Source organism: Larus michahellis, chromosome 5 (genome assembly GCF_964199755.1).
Source record: "Larus michahellis chromosome 5, bLarMic1.1, whole genome shotgun sequence".
In the NCBI taxonomy this organism is placed as follows: domain Eukaryota; kingdom Metazoa; phylum Chordata; class Aves; order Charadriiformes; family Laridae; genus Larus; species Larus michahellis.
Window position 1 is genome coordinate 32,800,257 of NC_133900.1, and position 16,549 is coordinate 32,816,805.

A 16,549-nucleotide genomic window follows, 5' to 3' on the forward strand; every position below is an offset into this window, starting at 1 on the left:
TAATGCTGCATCTGTGAAGTGGGGATAGTAATGGTTTTTTTACCAAATTCATAAAGATAGAGATAAGACCTGTTCTGATTTTAAAAGGGTTTTGAAAATGTAAAACTGTAGGGCATACCATGTCAGCATGGCATTAATGTATACTATGATATATAAGTACCAAATGTTATGTTGCTGCTTTGGATACAGTGTTCTGTTTATAGACCCCATCTTTTCATAGCAGTTACTGTAAAATACAGTGAGAAAGCAGGACTTCATTCTTATCGTGCCATTAGGTTTATAATGACATAGCTCAGTCCCCAGGCAGTGCTCTGGAATTATACCCTATGTTTGTTATCTTGGTCTGGAAATTATCTCTATAACTATTATGACAAACTTGGTTCCAAGTGACAAATTGGTCAGTGCAAACCCCGATGGTCAGAGTCAGGGAAAAAGCACCTGTCCCTGCCCTGTTTAAGATCCCTTGATGTTCCCTGCTCAGAACTGCTCCAGCACACATGCAGCATCATTTCTATTTCATTTCCCTCAACATATTTTTTTATCTTCTCTGCAGCTCAACAAGCTTTAGGCAAGATAATTTATTACAGTGCAATGCTACTTCCAAATAACTAGCACAAATTCAAATATAGTAAGGTATTTGTGCTCATAAGGCGTATATCTGGAAGATCAATATTATATGCGCTGAATAGAAGTCTTATCTTGCTTATCAAAAACTGGCAGAGAATAATAATATTTAAGTTAATGTTCCCATTCACTGCTAAATTCAGTCCACAATGGTTATAGCATTAAAATTGTCTAACAATCACTGTAGCAATTTATATTAGTTTATGATGAATAGCATCAGTAAAACAAAGATGATACATTTACAGTACCAAGCCCTTAGTAGTCTCTAGATGTCTTAAATATAAAAAAACAAGGTAATTTTTTTTCCAGGGGAAAAAAGAGAGCAGTATTGGACTTGCAAGAATACTAAAGCCCCATTTTACACTTACAAAACACCCGTAAATCTTTTAAATAAAGGACTTCCTTCACTGTCAGGGAGTAAGAAGAGGCTACACAGATTACTAACAAATGTTTAGCCTGCCTAAGGAATGGCTAACTACCTTTAATTTCTAGGAGCGGTTCAGCTCCTCCATGACAGAATTGTTTATAAACACTGGTTAACCATCTTAAAAGTCATTTTGCACTCCATTACCCAGAAGAAATAAGTTCCTGCCAACTCAAGGTTGGCAAAGATGCAACAAAACAAAAGGGTGTTGTATTTTCTAGTGGTCTTGAGAAATACTGCACTCAATCTTTGAAAGACGGCAAAAAGGTTGGTACTTTTAGAGGTAAATCTTAAAACACCCTTGTGCGGTGGAGCGCCTTTGCATCACTACAATGCTCCCCACTCCAGGGCGTATTTTATATTGCTATGGTAGCCCTCTCCTAGTAGGTTGCTTGGACAGAAACTTCTTTCACACTTGTTCTGCTCAGCTAACCGCCCTGACGTCCGACGAGCCTGTGTTTACTTACTGAAGGGCACTTTTTGCATTCAGCTTTGGCTGGCTCTGCTACTAGTGTCACAGCAACGTAACTGGAGTCCAAGGTCTTGATAACACTAGCGACTTGCTTCCCAGCGATCAGTCCAGGGCCAGCTTGTACTGACTTCAGTTCCAGTCTCTGCCTGTGTATCCATACATTGAAGACACTCTTAGAACTCAACCATTAGAGCAGAAATGCAGAAATCACAGCAAAAGGAAACAGAAAACCCTCCACAGACCAAAATACAGAACACAGACTTCCTGAAGTTTCATTTTAAAATGTTCAGAACATGGCAATTCGATGGCCTTTTTTAAGGTAACAGAAGTATCTGATACCAGCAGAATTGCTGCTAGAGGTATGTGGTATAAAATACCTACATAACAGACTTTCTGAAGTATGGATTTATAGCACTTGGTAAACAGCCTTCAGTAACCATATGCATTATGAAATGTTTCATATATTTTTTCATAAGAAGATCTGGAAAATGAGATTTTGAATGTACTTTTTTTTTTTTTAATATCGTAATACTAAGGAGATGCCTGAATCATTTAACCTGTATATCTCTAAACTTTCAGTGTTTTAGAGTCTGGAGTCTAACACAGATCGAGGTTTCACTGTTGTTTCCTTTCTATGCAGATTTTGTTTTCTACACTTCTGAACTTTCAGAAATGGAGATCCATTTGAAATATTTCTTAAGAAATGAGAGGACACAGAAACGGAACACCTACAGAAGTAAGGCATTGCTTAAAACGTTTTGGCCAATTTCAGCTGTTTCCATTCAATTTCTCACAAATGTCATTATCATTTGCAGTATGGTAGAGCCCTTAATCAAAGTTGGACTAGATACGGTACAGATACAAAAGAGACCTAAGTCCTTACCTGGAGAGTTTAGAGCCTTAGATCTTGATGCTATGAGACATACACGTATAACCTGACTTGAACCACTAGTCCTGCTACTATCAACGACAGTCAAATTGCCCCACTTACTTTGAAACTATTTTGGCACCTGTTTTTCGTCGGGAATTCAGAAGAAAAACATAATTTTCTTCTGCCTTAACGGATTTAATGAAACTGTCTTCCAGCACATAAATTGTAGCAGATGTGGCTTTTGTAGTCACACCTAAAATCTGAAAATAATTAAAAAATAAACCAGAAAAATCAATGAGTAACAGAATAGGAAAAGAGTTCACAGTTCCACACTGGAGCAAAACTCACAACAAAATACAGCCAAATGTGGAAGGTGCATGTGGGTTGACAACATCTCAAGCTAAGCTTACAAACCAGGATCTTCCAGGTTCTGAAGAATTCCTTCTGCAACAAGAAGTCACTCATTTCTGCACCATATGTTTCAAATTCAATAGATACCAGAAACAAAAGAGGGGAGAGGATGGGACGAAGTTATGAGCAGACTGTAACTGAGAAAATGCCCGGTACTACATTTAGTTAAGATTGCCTTTCAAATAAGATGAGAAGCCTTTCCTGGGCAATGTTCTGTAAATAAGATTGTGGTGGTCACACCTGGGAAGCAAAGCCAGCCACACCACTTGATCCATTTGTGAAGAAGACAAAGCCTTTGTGGCAAGTGTGAAAACCAGGAACTCAGTCATAGCATTAAGCTAGTTTATTAAGAGAGTGTGTGCTACCTTTGTACTTCTCTGACCCGAGAAAGGTCAGTTTTTGATGGGAAGAATCCCAGTGCCTTCAGCATGTCTCCAGCCTGTGCTCAGTAGTAACCACTTAGAAAGGCATTTACTAGTAGTGAGGGACCACTAAGGGCTTCAGTTACCTCTACAGCATATCTCCTACGTTACACCTGTGCATCAGGGAAGCATTTGACTTTTCAAGCAAGCTTGACAAGGCGCCTTTGACCTTTCAGGCAAGCTTGACAAGGGTCCATTCAGGAGTCAGCACCTTGCCCGGCATTTATTGTGTGACTAAATGCTGAGATTTAGCAGCTGGAAAAAAGGTTACTGATGTCACTCTGACTGTGACTGTATATAGTGTTTTACTACAAAGAAAAAAAAGCCTCACATTGATTAAAAATTCAGTACAGCCAGGATAAGTGTGTTGTAAGTCTGCATAGAAACTAAAATATATTCTGCATGAGATTCAAAAATTATGAGAATTTGTGTGTTGCACTTAATGTCAGCTGAGCCAAGGTGGTTTGCACAAGAGGAGAATCCATTCCCTGGTCTCCCCATGGATAATACATATGGAATTTCTACTAGTAATACTACAAAATCTACACGTAGAATTTGCTTTCTGTAATGCAAGAAAGGACTTATGAGAAAATGAGTAACAGCCATTAAGATTGTATTTTTAAACAGGCAGAACAGATTTTATTTTGCTAAAGAAATCATACCTGGTTGTGGCTGGTAAATCCTTGGTTTTCTATTTCACAGGAGTCCAGGGCTTTTATTTTAGTCACTTGATCTTGCCGCACATGGTAAGTAGTATTGCAGTTACCAGATATGTCCACCTTGAAAAAAAGAGTTAGATTAGGACAATTGCTTGAATTTATCTTTGTAATCCTGGGACACTTTTCAGAGATGAGACATTTTCTTCACTGTTGGAATCTTTTACACAGAATGCTGCACTGTTTGGGTTTATTTACCAGTTTTGAAGGTATCAGTGTTTCTAACTATCTGCTTTGAACAGGCAGGCGTACTTTTCATTAGAGAGCTATGAAGGAAAGTAAAAATGTTTGTTTAAACAAAAAAAGTTAGGAAACACCTGGCAGTTGTCACTATACTTACAAAATTTGAGTTAAATTCCAGCTTTGCTCATGTGGACAGATATAAATGTAACGCAAGTTAAATGGATGAGGCTAAACCATTTCTAACTTTGTGTGGATACTCTGATTTAAAATGGCCTAATCCGTTGAACTTAGGTTAGGAATCAACCAAATTTAGACATCAGTATAATCTCTTTTATAGTGACCTGGTTTAAGTTCGTATATTACCAGATTCTGCTAAATTGGTAAGAGCATTTTAAATCAAATGGATTTCACCAATTCTTTGTGTTAATTGCAGCAACTTGACTTGTGTCACCAAATATTCTGAAGACTATCTTTACATCCCCAACCTTAAATGCGATCAAAGGGCTGATTTGTGTCACAGTTCATTCCTTCTGAAGTCAGTGGGAGCCACAGGTCTGCCTTCCAGAGCAGACTGCGCTCTGCCTCTTTCTCTGATGATCATTATCTTGCTCGATATAGCATCGTACCTCACGGGCAGCGCCAGAGTGCAGCTGTAGTTGGAAAAGGCTAGCCAGACCTCTCTTAATATTTTGAGTAAAACCAGGTTCATTTTCATACGAGTAGAAGTTTTTGACCTGTAGGAATAAAAGACGAGTACATAACAAATCTGGTTAAATGACAAAGGAACAGTGAGAATCCTCTCTAAAAAAACTCCCTTTACTTTTTTTCTGATCTGGAAGCTGACTTTGGCCTATTGCCCTTATTTAAGCAAACTCCAGGGGCTGTAGGGTCTGCTGATAACAGTACAAACATGTTTCAGGCTTCAGCTGTACCATTGTACAGTCTCAGTGCAGTGTGCATCTTTCCTGTTAATTAGAAAGAATTTAGAAGGGAAATGTGAAATGTTACATAATTTCAAAACTGACTCATTTTTCTGCATAATCCTCAAATAATCCCTCCCCACAGGGGGCATAATATCTGCTGCATTTTAATCACAGATTGCAAAAACTCAGAATGAATCATAAGTAAATCATAGTTAGAATGACTTAAATGACGTGTCAAACACATCACAACCTTTGCACTTCCTGGGTCAACTGTTGTGCTTAAGCCTCTCCTCTGGTAACAAGACTTTGCACCTCCACTTTGCATTCAAGGTGCTTTAAAAGTGCATTTTTTTTTCAGGAATTATAAGTACAATCAGCGTGTTATCTCAGGGCAACCCTGGAAAGTGAAATCACTGTGCCAGGGATGAAAGTATCACACCACAGAGAAATCATAAAAGGACTGTACGGACCCTATTACCTGAGAAAAAGCCCAAGTTTTTAATACTACATCTCAGACTCAGTGGGCGAACTGGTTAATGTGTTAGGAGCAGATGTATTTTGACTGAGTTCTTCTGATACCTCTGTCCTCATTTAGGGATGTGTACAGCTGGGAGACAGTGCTGTCCTGTTTCTTTTTATGTTGTGTAAAACTGATGACAAGGCTGAGTCTGAAAGTTACTGAGCAGGCCTGATAGCAGCTGCAATTCAGTAGGCTGAGCTGGCGGCCAGGGTATGTGCTCAGTGCCTATTTACAGCAGGAGGTAAAGAACCTGCCAGGATAGAGTGTCACAGCCCTCACTCCGCTCTGCAGAAGAGAAAAGGGAGTGTGACCTTCTACCTTCCTCCTTTCTCACTGCCCCTCTGCCCACGTCTCACCTGCTCACTTGCTTGGGCTGTGGAGGAGAGAGCGAGGCTCTTGGCCTAATGCTCCCAGCCACAAGCTGGTGAAGAATAGGGTGAAGAAGCGTGGGGAGGAGGCAGGAGCAGGCATGGCTCAAGCTTTGCCACTCCCTGGCCAGAGCAGTAGACTGAGTGCAAGAGGGCAAGTGAGCAGCTCCTCAGGAAAAAAGAGGGCAAAATGGGTTTACTTGATTCCCTTTCTGAGCAAGACTGGGAGTCTGAGAGCTACAATTGGACATGGGGGCTCCTGTGGTGGGACAGGCTGGAGCGGCCTCTTGTACAGGTAAATTACAGTCTGTTCTAAACTACTGTATTTTGTACAGAAAGATAGGAGATGATGGCATATTAAGAACACTGAGAGGATAGTGAATTGGTAAATTCTCCAAGCCTGTAAGAAAAGATTTTTCTCAGATTTCCTCAAGGATTCAATTTTAAAACATAGAGTCTTACTTTTCCACGGACTAGCTCAAGAACTATTGGCCTCTGTAAAGCTGCCAGGTATTCTTTCCCGATGATCTTCTCTGTGCTTTTTCCTTTGAAGATGTTTTTAGCAGCTGGACGTTCATTCACATTTTCAACTTGAACATCTCTTATCTAGCAAAGTAAAAGCATTGTAAGAAGAAAATTCATGTAGAGAGCAGTCTAGCATTGGCCTGGGGTAGGCTGGATAGACTAAATTACCTAATACATCTTTTTTATTTCTTCATTTCTGGTTCTGATCATTAATCTTCCATGATTACTATGTCTATGTTTTCAAAAGAAACCAGCACTCACCGCTGGGGAAATAAGTGGCAGAAAAACTCACCATAAAGCTAAGTACCAAACCCAGTTTGTGTTTAGCAAATGTCACGATTTGCAGCTACAACCAAGGGCTTCAAGCAACCTCACATAGGAGCTTGCACACCATTTGTTTGAAGCTAGAGAAGCCGTATGAAGCAATTTCAAAATATAGGAGATATTCTAAAGTTCTGGCTGGTGATGTTATCTATAGGAATCAGCATATCAAAAAAGCTGGTTTTAATTGATGAGCTTAGAGAGGAATAAATTATTTAGCTCATCTTCTGAAAACAAATTCTTCAGGGTTAAATTAGCAGTTAGATAAATGCATAAAAGATTGGTCATGTTTTAAGTCGTCTGATGGCATTAATTACCATAACTTTGATCAACTGGTCATCATCATTGTCAGGATTTCTCCATAAGAGGTTGACATCCACACCAGAAGAAATCCGGTAGCCTGCACTTTTCTGCAGTGATGCTTTCGCCCGATCAACATACACTTCGGCTGAGTAAGCAAATTGATATAGCTTGTCATTATTTAAGCTTGGTCCAGTAGTGTGCCCTGTTTGGAAAGCAAAAACAAACAGCATTTTAGAACTGACCAACTAACATAATCTGCCATTTTCTCTAAAAAACACCTTTAGAAAAATAAAAAATTTAATTGCCAATGAAAGATTTCTGGGACTGATCGCTACCCTTGATAACAGAGGCTGTCCCACTAGAGCAGCTGGGGTTTTTTTGTGATTAAGTTGAGACTAATCTCATATACTTAAGGTAAGAATGTCCACAAAATCCTTTGTTCTAGCTTACACTTAAATTAAAGAAAGTAAAATTCTTTACTTTGGATATATTAGCATTAGAAATTAATCCAAAATGATTTGCAACTCAAAATAAGCATTAGAAATTAATCCAAAATGGTTTGCAATTCAAAATACTGTAATTAATCATGCAGTTTGTGTGCTTAGCAATTTGAAATGCACTGACATAATTTGTTGGAGCCAACAGAAATTGATTTCTGCATCTCTTGCATGTTTATTGGGAATCTTTCCATCAAGAGCCTTGCCCAGGGGTGACACGAATGTAGTGAAGACATTGTGAAAATATTTTTTAGATTAAATAATTAAGCCCTTGTTCTTTAAGCCAAATAATTGCCTCTGCAGCTGTGCTTTGGCTGTTAATTGATATATATTAAGGGATATAAAGGCAAATTCGAGCATAAATGCAATTTGCATACCCAATTCATGGTGCCATTTCCATCTGCATTAGCAACTCAGACTGTTCCCTAGGGATTCAGCTGCACTCTTGTTAGTGTAAATAAAATCTGTAGTATACAAATGGCTTTTATATTTCCTTTATAAAAGTACTTACTACCACACCCTTTCCTATCTTCTCTTTCTCTTCTCTCACAGCCAGCCATGTGATGAATGTGCGGCACCAGAGTCACAACTCTCTACCCAGCCTTAGGCATAGGAATTAAGACCGTGCTCCTAAAATCTGTGGCTAAGGAAAATTAATTTCTTCTTCAATACCCTTTAAATGTTTTGTCATGAAGGGTATACATAACATCCCTTTTCACTGCTTCCAAGGGCATCCCTCCTCTGGTGCAAATGGCTACAAAGGTCTCTTCCATACAAGAAAAACTGATTAAGTCAGTTTGTAGAGGGAAGGGAAGGGAAGGGAAGGGAAGGGAAGGGAAGGGAAGGGAAGGGAAGGGAAGGGAAGGGAAGGGAAGGGAAGGGAAGGAGAAGGGAGGAGAAGGGAAGGGAGGAGAAGGGAGGAGAAGCTGGCTGTACACAAAGTGCTGTTACATCCGCAAAGTAAATACACATACAGTGACCTTAGGTGCTATCTGTAAGCAGTACAGCACTAGCCTCTCGGACCCGAATGCTGCACCACTGAATCCATTGGGAATTTCTTCATCGAGTTCAAGAGGTACAAAACAGAAACAAATACTTCACAACAGAGTTAATCTAAGAAAAGCAAAGTGCTGTCCTCAGGGAAATGCATCTCAGTCTTATGACAAGTTGGGGAGGGGTGGGGAAAGGAAGAAAAATCTATCAAAACATCTCAGAAAAATTCTTAAGCATGCTGTAATGTCATCAGTGTGTCCAAAGTCCCTTGCAGAGAATCAACAGGCTATCACAATTTATGTCATGTCCCTGAGTTATTTATTTATCCCTCTGCTAAATAAATTTCAAATTTTAAATCCAATTAGGTGGACAGTGTATTTCCAACATGGCTGTTGGATATATACGGGTATATTCTGTAGTTCTCAAAAAGTCCAAAACCCCTTTTTAAGGTTTTGCTCACTTCCTTCCCCTGTTCACACAGATATCACAGCAGTAGATCAAGGTAAGCTTCAAAGAACCTTTTCCTGAGGAAAACAGTGACCCCACCAAGTCTCGTCTGCAAGTTGCGTAAATTGGCAAAGCTACGCAGAACTAAACTGACTTATGCTTTACGCCAGCTGGAGATGTGGCACAGCAAGTTTGGTAACCCAGGGGAAAGCAGCCTGTTTGCATGTGAGAGCTCAAAGCTGTGACTATTGATTTTTTTGCAGGGAGGCTGAAGCATTAATGTTGGCACGACGGGGATCTTCCAGTTTTGCATGTCTTGTGTGTCTGCTTCAAAAAAAAAAGTCACCAAGAGGCATTCCTTCAGGTTTACTGTGAATTTCCTAGCCACTTCCCTAATTCCCCACACTCCTATCAGCTTTGCAGCTACGTTGCCCTTGAGAGTGGAGGGTGCTCAGTGCCTGCCCAGAGATGGCTGCACCTTTCAGGGACACCCCTGGTTCCTTGCAGTACCGTGGAGCGGGTCGCTTCCTGGTTTGAAATGTCCTTCATTTGCAGCAGAAATGGCAGCGCTAATGATTTAATATCAGCTGAGATTTTACAAGTGCCACCCACTAGGTGCTTTCTAAACACAGAGGGTGACACAATCCCACCTAAAGATTAAGGTGGGGGGAAAACATGTGCAAGAAAAATGATCTGGGTGATGAGAGACATGTCTTATTAGTTACGGTGGATGTTTGTGGTTTTGCTCCCTCTCTCTTTTCAGTTAAAATTACCTTTCACCTATCCTCTTCCTTTTCACACCACTCAACCCATAGATCTTTTTTTCCTTTTTGCAACAGTTCCTTCCCTCTTCCTCCCTTTTGGCATGGGCTTCTCCCCACATACAAAAGAGCTGTTCCCTCCTGAAGGAAACAGACGAGCAAATGATGCAGCAGCTTCTTGCAAGTGTCGTGGAAGAGATGAATAATTGCAAAGTATTTCTGGGAGCTAGAAGAATATAAGGATCTGAAAGCTTTCACTATTTCATATGTGGAAAACTCTGCAGGAGCTAGGGCAGAAGATGCCTTTAGTTATAAGACTGGTGTCACTCATGGAAAAGGGTGAGCCACCGGTGGATCACGATAAGAGAAGCAGCAGGGATGAGGCAGTATTCAAGGCAGTCACAAGGAGTTAGCACTTACTGCAGTGGAAATGGGGAAGCCAAGAGAGACAAGAAACTTTTCTTTAAAAAACCTCCTGCCTTTAGAAGCTCTTTCCTTTCTATTCAGCACAGCACTGGGATCCCTGCCACCCATATAGCCATTGCCATTTCAGCTGATGGCAAATGTCCCACTGACCAAGAAGGGAGGAGAGATGGACATAAAGACTGCAATTGGCCTTGCTCTCTTAGGGTCAGAAGTGCCTGCCTTCAAGGTGGAGTACATAACATATAGTTTGACTAGTAATGTTAAGTGTCTGTCATTAAGGGTAACATGCCAAGTCTATAATTAAATCATGATACTGTATAATACAGAAGGTTACACTGCATAAGTAGAGACAGCTGTCAAGTCCTGTGCCTTTTATTAATACATATGGCATGCACAGCATTTGCGTCTCTAACTACTTGCTGGCTCTACCTTCATAAATTATATTTGCTGCTGTTTCTGATACCGGATAGCTTTAAAATGCAAGACCCATCCACTTTGAAAATATTTTTCAAGTGAAACTGCAGTAGGAAAGTTTCATGTGTGCTGATATAGATGACTTAAAAGAAAAGAGTATTCCTTCAATATTTCCAAAAAGAAGCATGGCCCTGGTGGAAAGGTAAAACACTTATCCTAATCCCAGCTCTGTCACTGAGGCACTAAGCGGCTTTTGGGCCAGTAATTTAGCTCTCAATCTCTCTGCACAAGAGAGAGATGAGACCTGCCAGAGCTGAAGGGAGGACTAATTAATGAGAAAATACCTGCTCCGTACCTCGGGGATGTAAAGTGACAAGCAAATATTATTTCACATCAAGAAGGATCTTTGCTTAATTGTAATTAAGGAGAAGATGGGAAAAGCTGACAGCAGCATGTTGGTTTCTAGCCATAAACGTTACTTAGCAGTTTTGTGAAATACACTCATGGGTAGAAGAACTGCCTGCAAACTTCTCTGCTTTATAACTCCTGTCGTAAGGGTGTATGGAGGTAGGGAGGAAGATCGTTGCTCTGTGCTTACATAGATAGATACAGTGTCCTGGATCCCCTGCAGGGAGGAGGAAAAGGCACCCATAAGAGCACCTCTACAGCCTTTTTAACAGTTTAACCTAGGATGGTGTGCCCCAACCTGCTCCTCCTCCTTATGATGAGGACATCCTTATTAAACGAAAAACTAGGTGTCAGCTCATGTTTTAAGGTTGCTGCTCCTCTAAATTTAATGTCAAATTGTACATGAAGGTCCACTAGAAAAGACACCTTTCCTTGCTTCATACGCTGGCACTGCTGAAGTGGGCACTCTCCAAATTTCATACCCTTGACCTTTGTCAAGACACCTCAGTAAAGCCCTGCTCCCAGGGCTTGTGCAGACATCCAGCTTTTCATGACTTATTGCAGAGCAAGCTCCCCATGAAATTAATGGGATGCTTGTTACTGACTTCAGTGGTAGCTCAGTCAACTGCTCAGAAGCTGAAACCTGGAGAGCCCTGAGCACTTCCTGGCTGTGCTCCACCAGAGCACTTCTGTGTGTTTAAGTTTTGAGCATAGTCCCTTTCAAGTCAGTGCTCCCACAGCGTGTCCTGACTAAGCAAGGTCAAGATCCCCAGTCTCCTGGCTCATGTCGCTGGTCCTGTGCACCTGAAAACATTGTCTCTTCCATCCCCTCTGCCGACATGAATGCTACAAGCACGTAAGCCTTTGTAATTACTGAATGTATTTTGCATTACTCAAAGACAAACAAGTAAAGATGATTGTTTTTGCTGCAAAACAGATCTGCATACACACACTGGTTATGCCTTTGCTGAGCCGAGTCCGGCACAGACCTACCTTTAACAGAGGCTGAGTAGGTGGAAATGATGCAAAGGAACAGCACAGTAAGAAGAATCATGCTGGACTCCCCCGAGCTCCTGACTGCAGCATGAAGTGTGAGAGCCTCCAAGAAGTGAGCTGCTGAGAGTGGAGGGGCGCTTGCAGAGAGCACTGCCAGGTCGGCCACACTGTTTATCTAGATGTAGTAAAGGTCAGATTCCAAATTCCACACTCAGGTACTAAGTTCATCAAAGGACTTCCAGTTAATTATTAAGAACTAAGGTAACTGGTGGTTTCTACCCCATTTTATCGATTGCCTCAGCTTTCATTTTTGAATGCTAAGCCCACACTGCCACATTTCTGAGCGGGGAAGCCCCTCTCCAGGCCTGGCAGAACCCACTGCTCCTCCTCTGTCTGAACGAAAGGGTGTTTGGGTCTGTTGCTGCCAGGGGACAGACCCTGACCACTGTCTCGTACCATCTCTTGGAGCAACCCCAGAGGCAGATGCTTTTTAAGGGTCTTCCTGGAAGCAGAAGTACATGGGATTTATCAGTGCCATCCCAAAAAGTGATGCTACTTTGTTACGGAGACTCAGATGCAATGTCAGCTCCTGCTACATTGTATCCTACCAAATTCTCTTTGTTTCAGGAGCCCCAGCTCCATCGTTGCACTGGCAGATGTTAGAGGCTGAAAGGATGAGATAAACTTGCCATTCCGTCCCACCTCGGCAAAGAGTACCTGCATGGCTAGGTCTGGGAGCAGGGCAAACCAGGCCCTCCTTTTCACCCCTATTTTCCCCTTTTCTCACGCTCACTTCACCGCCTCCCCTGATAAGCCCCCAGCTGACTAGCTCACGCGCTTCCCCATTTCCTCTGAGAGTAAATCCCAGGTCATCTTGCACTAAGCCTCATGGCCACAGGGCTTGCTAAAGGACCCCTTGTCCTTCAGGTGATGGCGGGGCAGTAGGTCACCCCCTGGCTGTCACAGTCTGCAAGGGGACACACTCTCCCCTGGCATGTGAAGCTTCCCTGGCTCTGCGGGGAGGGAGGATCTGGTCCTGCTTGAAGAGGCCCACCCATGAGCCGTCACCACACTCCTCCACTCCACTTTCCAGAGGTTGCTTTAACAAGACTGTGAGCTACGAGCATCCTGACTGAACCAGTGCCACCACAGGCTGCATTCAGCTGTTCCCAATGGGACATTTCTGCCACCAGCTCCTCTGTATTAGTAAGGGATTGTAAGGTGAGAACAGTCTTCACCTTGGGTGGTATAAATGCTGCCCCTGTTGCCTTGTGGTAGAAGAGAAGCTAAGCACTATGGATGTCAAATGTTGCCCAGCAGTGAGAAGCAACAGGTCTATCCATGCAAACGCCCCTCGCTCAGGCTCATCTCTCTGCACCTTGTGGAAGTCCCTCTGGAGCTCTTCGCGTGTTGTGTGTGCATGCATGCGGGAGGGAGGAGATTAGTAGGAAACCCTGGGGACTGCTACTGATGCTCCCCAGTTTGCTGTTATTTGTGCTGCTTCCCCAGTGCAGGCTGTAACATGCTCCTGAATTCAAGGGACTGAGGCAGAGGACTCCAGCTGAGCCTTTTTCTGCGTTTGGTGAACAAGGAGCTTGCCAGGCTTTCTGAGCTTTTTTTGAAAAAAATAAGGACACTATTTGTGTGCAAAAACTAACTCTGACTAGAGAGAGACCAGAGGTAAGGATCCTGATCTGGAAATGCAACGTTCACATTTCACTCACGGTGAGCACTTGATGTTGGTCTGAAATCTGGAGAAAAGAAATTGTCCTTTTATGCTCTGGGGACAGAGGAGATGTATTTCTTCCTTGAAATGAAGTTATTTACAAAAAGGCCTCCCTTAGACACTAGAATATCAGAGGCCAGATCCCCTGCTGAGTTAAATCAGCATTCTCTCTTTGGACACCAGTGTAGTAGGGCCAATTATAGAACTAAGAATGTAGCCATGATGTAGAGAAATAGCGTACATATATTTCCACGTGCATATACATACATATACCTATATACATACCTATAATGCATACTTGGTATATTCTTCAAACAGCTTAAAACCAGGAGGCCTGAGCTTCATGTCAGTTATGCCCAGAGTAAATGAGCAGTGACTTCCCTGAAGTCAAATTACACCAGTGAAAGAAGTGTTGTGCCCACCAAAGTCCATTACACGCAGAGGTTGAGGATCAGCCCCTAATGTACGCTTCACGCCATGCTGGCATATGTACTGGGGTCAAAGTACTACTGTTGCTGCACATTTTCCAGAGTCCAAACTATAAGTCTCATATCTTTATACAACCTAATAAAACTAATGAGATTTCCTCACATCTTCTGAGGTCAATGGAATGTTTCTGTCTTCACAAGTGACAGTGTGAAGATCTTGGTTTTCAACACAAACTTTCAGCTACGCGCATCAAAGTACCCAAGTCCATCTTTGCCCTTCAGATGGGTGCCTGTGTGTCCCAGCTCCTGCTGTTTTGGTGGATAAGATGCCCCACCACCCCCTGTTTCTGCCACAGGGGGTGGGGGGAGGGAGATGCATAGCCAAGCCACTGGCTAAAGGTGAGTTGTGCGTGTCACTCACGTCCCAAGCCTCGCCTCAGGAGTGCTGCAATCAGACCTGGACCACAGAGACTGATGTCTGTGTCCACACCCAAGCCTCCACTGAGTATCTTTTTTCCTCTCGCCACACTCTGCCTCTTGACCAGCAGTGCTGCTTGTACAGAATGCTTCAATATACAGCTTTCAACTATGGGGCGCTGAGTTTGTTCTGTTGCTGGGGGGAACTCACCATTTGAACGAGCATCTTGAAAAGTCATGTTATGGCTCTATCAAAATAATGAAATCCAGTCAGACAGCTCTTTCTCAATATTTGCAACTGCTCAGGTTTTCATTTTGCTTTGTCACCACTTGGCAGAGTTCATAAAACATTGCATTACCCTGTATCAGTGTTTGAGGACGTAGGGATCTGGGTTAGCAACACTGACGCTTTAGAAAGCCCAATATGAAAAAAACAGATTTATAAATCAAAATGCGTAAGCGTTTGCTGCATTCTAAGAAAAAGTACATCTGAATATTAGGTGAATTTGTTAGATGACTTTTTGTTTTTTTTAAAAGAGCAAGCAAGCAGATGGGCTTCTATCAGTAACTGATCTGCAACCTTTTAATGACCAAAGGAAACCAAAGGATTCTTCACAGGGACAGTGGCACATTTGGACTTTTGTGATGCTGATGTGTAAAGCTAGATATGAATAGTAACACAAGTGAGGTTTTAAATAGATGCTAGCAAAAGCAAATGCAAATCCAGCTATTTTTAAAGTAATGCAGGGAATAGGAATCACAAACGAGATCAAATATTACAGCAAATATTAAATACCAACAGCAGTTAAAGGTCAGTGTCTTACTATAGTGACAGCACACAGTTTTGTGATTTTAACATAGCCATAGTAAACCTGAAACCAGCACTAAAACTGAAAGAGTGTGTATATCTGGAACGAATGAAACTTGAGATAAACATCGATGCAGATGAAAAGGATATTATGGTAGCATGCGCTCTTATGTTTGCTAACTTTATGTGTCTCATTAACCAGGGGTGAACAGATATCTACATATTTAGGCTGCCCAAAATACATTTTTCTCATATAATATAATCCCCGTCTCCAGAATCAAATTCTGTACCAGGGCAGCATTTGTTCATGAAGTTATCTGAAGGCAAAAGAACGCTGCCCTTCGTTGACACTAGAGTTTAAAAAGCTAATTGGTGTTGGCCTTTGAAGCGTGAAGGCGCGCACCCCTTTTTAAGGGGCAGTGGGAACACGGCATTGCTGGGGGACCTCTGGAGCGAGAAATCTGCTCTGAGGAATGTCACCAACTTAAAAATACTTCGCTGTCCCCTGCGTGAACTCAGCAGTGTCATCAAAACCATCAGATAAAAATAAGGTTTTCTTACTTTTCGCTCCTCTTAATCCTGTGGAGCCACGGCAGCCATAAGGGAGGAGGAGCACGGCTTTCCCTGTAAGTCGCAGCAGGGGCTGATTTCCAAGCAGTGTGCTCCCCTGTCTACCTGCCTGCAAGGCCGGGCCCCAAAGGCCCCTGAGGCCAGTCCAGGCACCCACCTCCACGCCGACCCCGAGTGGCCACCGACAGCCAACCTCGGCCCGTCGGTGACTGTCATAAGCAACGGCGTGAAAATGAGAAACCCACCCCAAACCATGACTGATCTTCAAGTGCATTCGTTACGGTTGTATTTTTTGGGGGTTGTGTTGTGGTTTTTTTTTCGACTGGAAGCTGCTGCAGGTGAAACCAGTGCGGACACAGAACACAGCAGTCGGGGGTGCAGCCCCGCTGCCCAGCGGGGCCAGAACGACGGCCGCTCCCCGCCACCCCACACAACCCCCGTGTACGCCCCCCAAGCAACAGGCAGGCGGTAGCGGGGCGGGAAAGGCTTATCGTGACGCAACGCGATACTTTATATCGGACACGCCCCTCAGCGCCGGGGCGGTCTCCGTTAGCGCCGCGTGACTGCCGCCCGTT

The 16,549-nt window shown here is 42.7% G+C and overlaps 1 protein-coding gene across 1 annotated transcript in view; it reads right to left on the minus strand.

Moving 5' to 3' along the window:
- MTTP (microsomal triglyceride transfer protein) overlaps window positions 1–12,156 on the minus strand; it is a 28,774-nt gene extending 16,618 nt beyond the window's left edge. The window contains exons 1-7 of the mRNA XM_074588768.1: window positions 12,023–12,156; window positions 7,098–7,285; window positions 6,397–6,540; window positions 4,750–4,857; window positions 3,887–4,003; window positions 2,512–2,651; window positions 1,516–1,666 (exon numbers count right to left, since the gene is read on the minus strand). Of these exons, the coding sequence (XP_074444869.1) occupies window positions 1,516–1,666; window positions 2,512–2,651; window positions 3,887–4,003; window positions 4,750–4,857; window positions 6,397–6,540; window positions 7,098–7,285; window positions 12,023–12,083 (909 nt within the window). The 5' untranslated portion in view covers window positions 12,084–12,156. The remainder of the gene's footprint in view (window positions 1–1,515; window positions 1,667–2,511; window positions 2,652–3,886; window positions 4,004–4,749; window positions 4,858–6,396; window positions 6,541–7,097; window positions 7,286–12,022) is intronic.
- Between the last annotated feature and the right edge of the window lie 4,393 nt (window positions 12,157–16,549).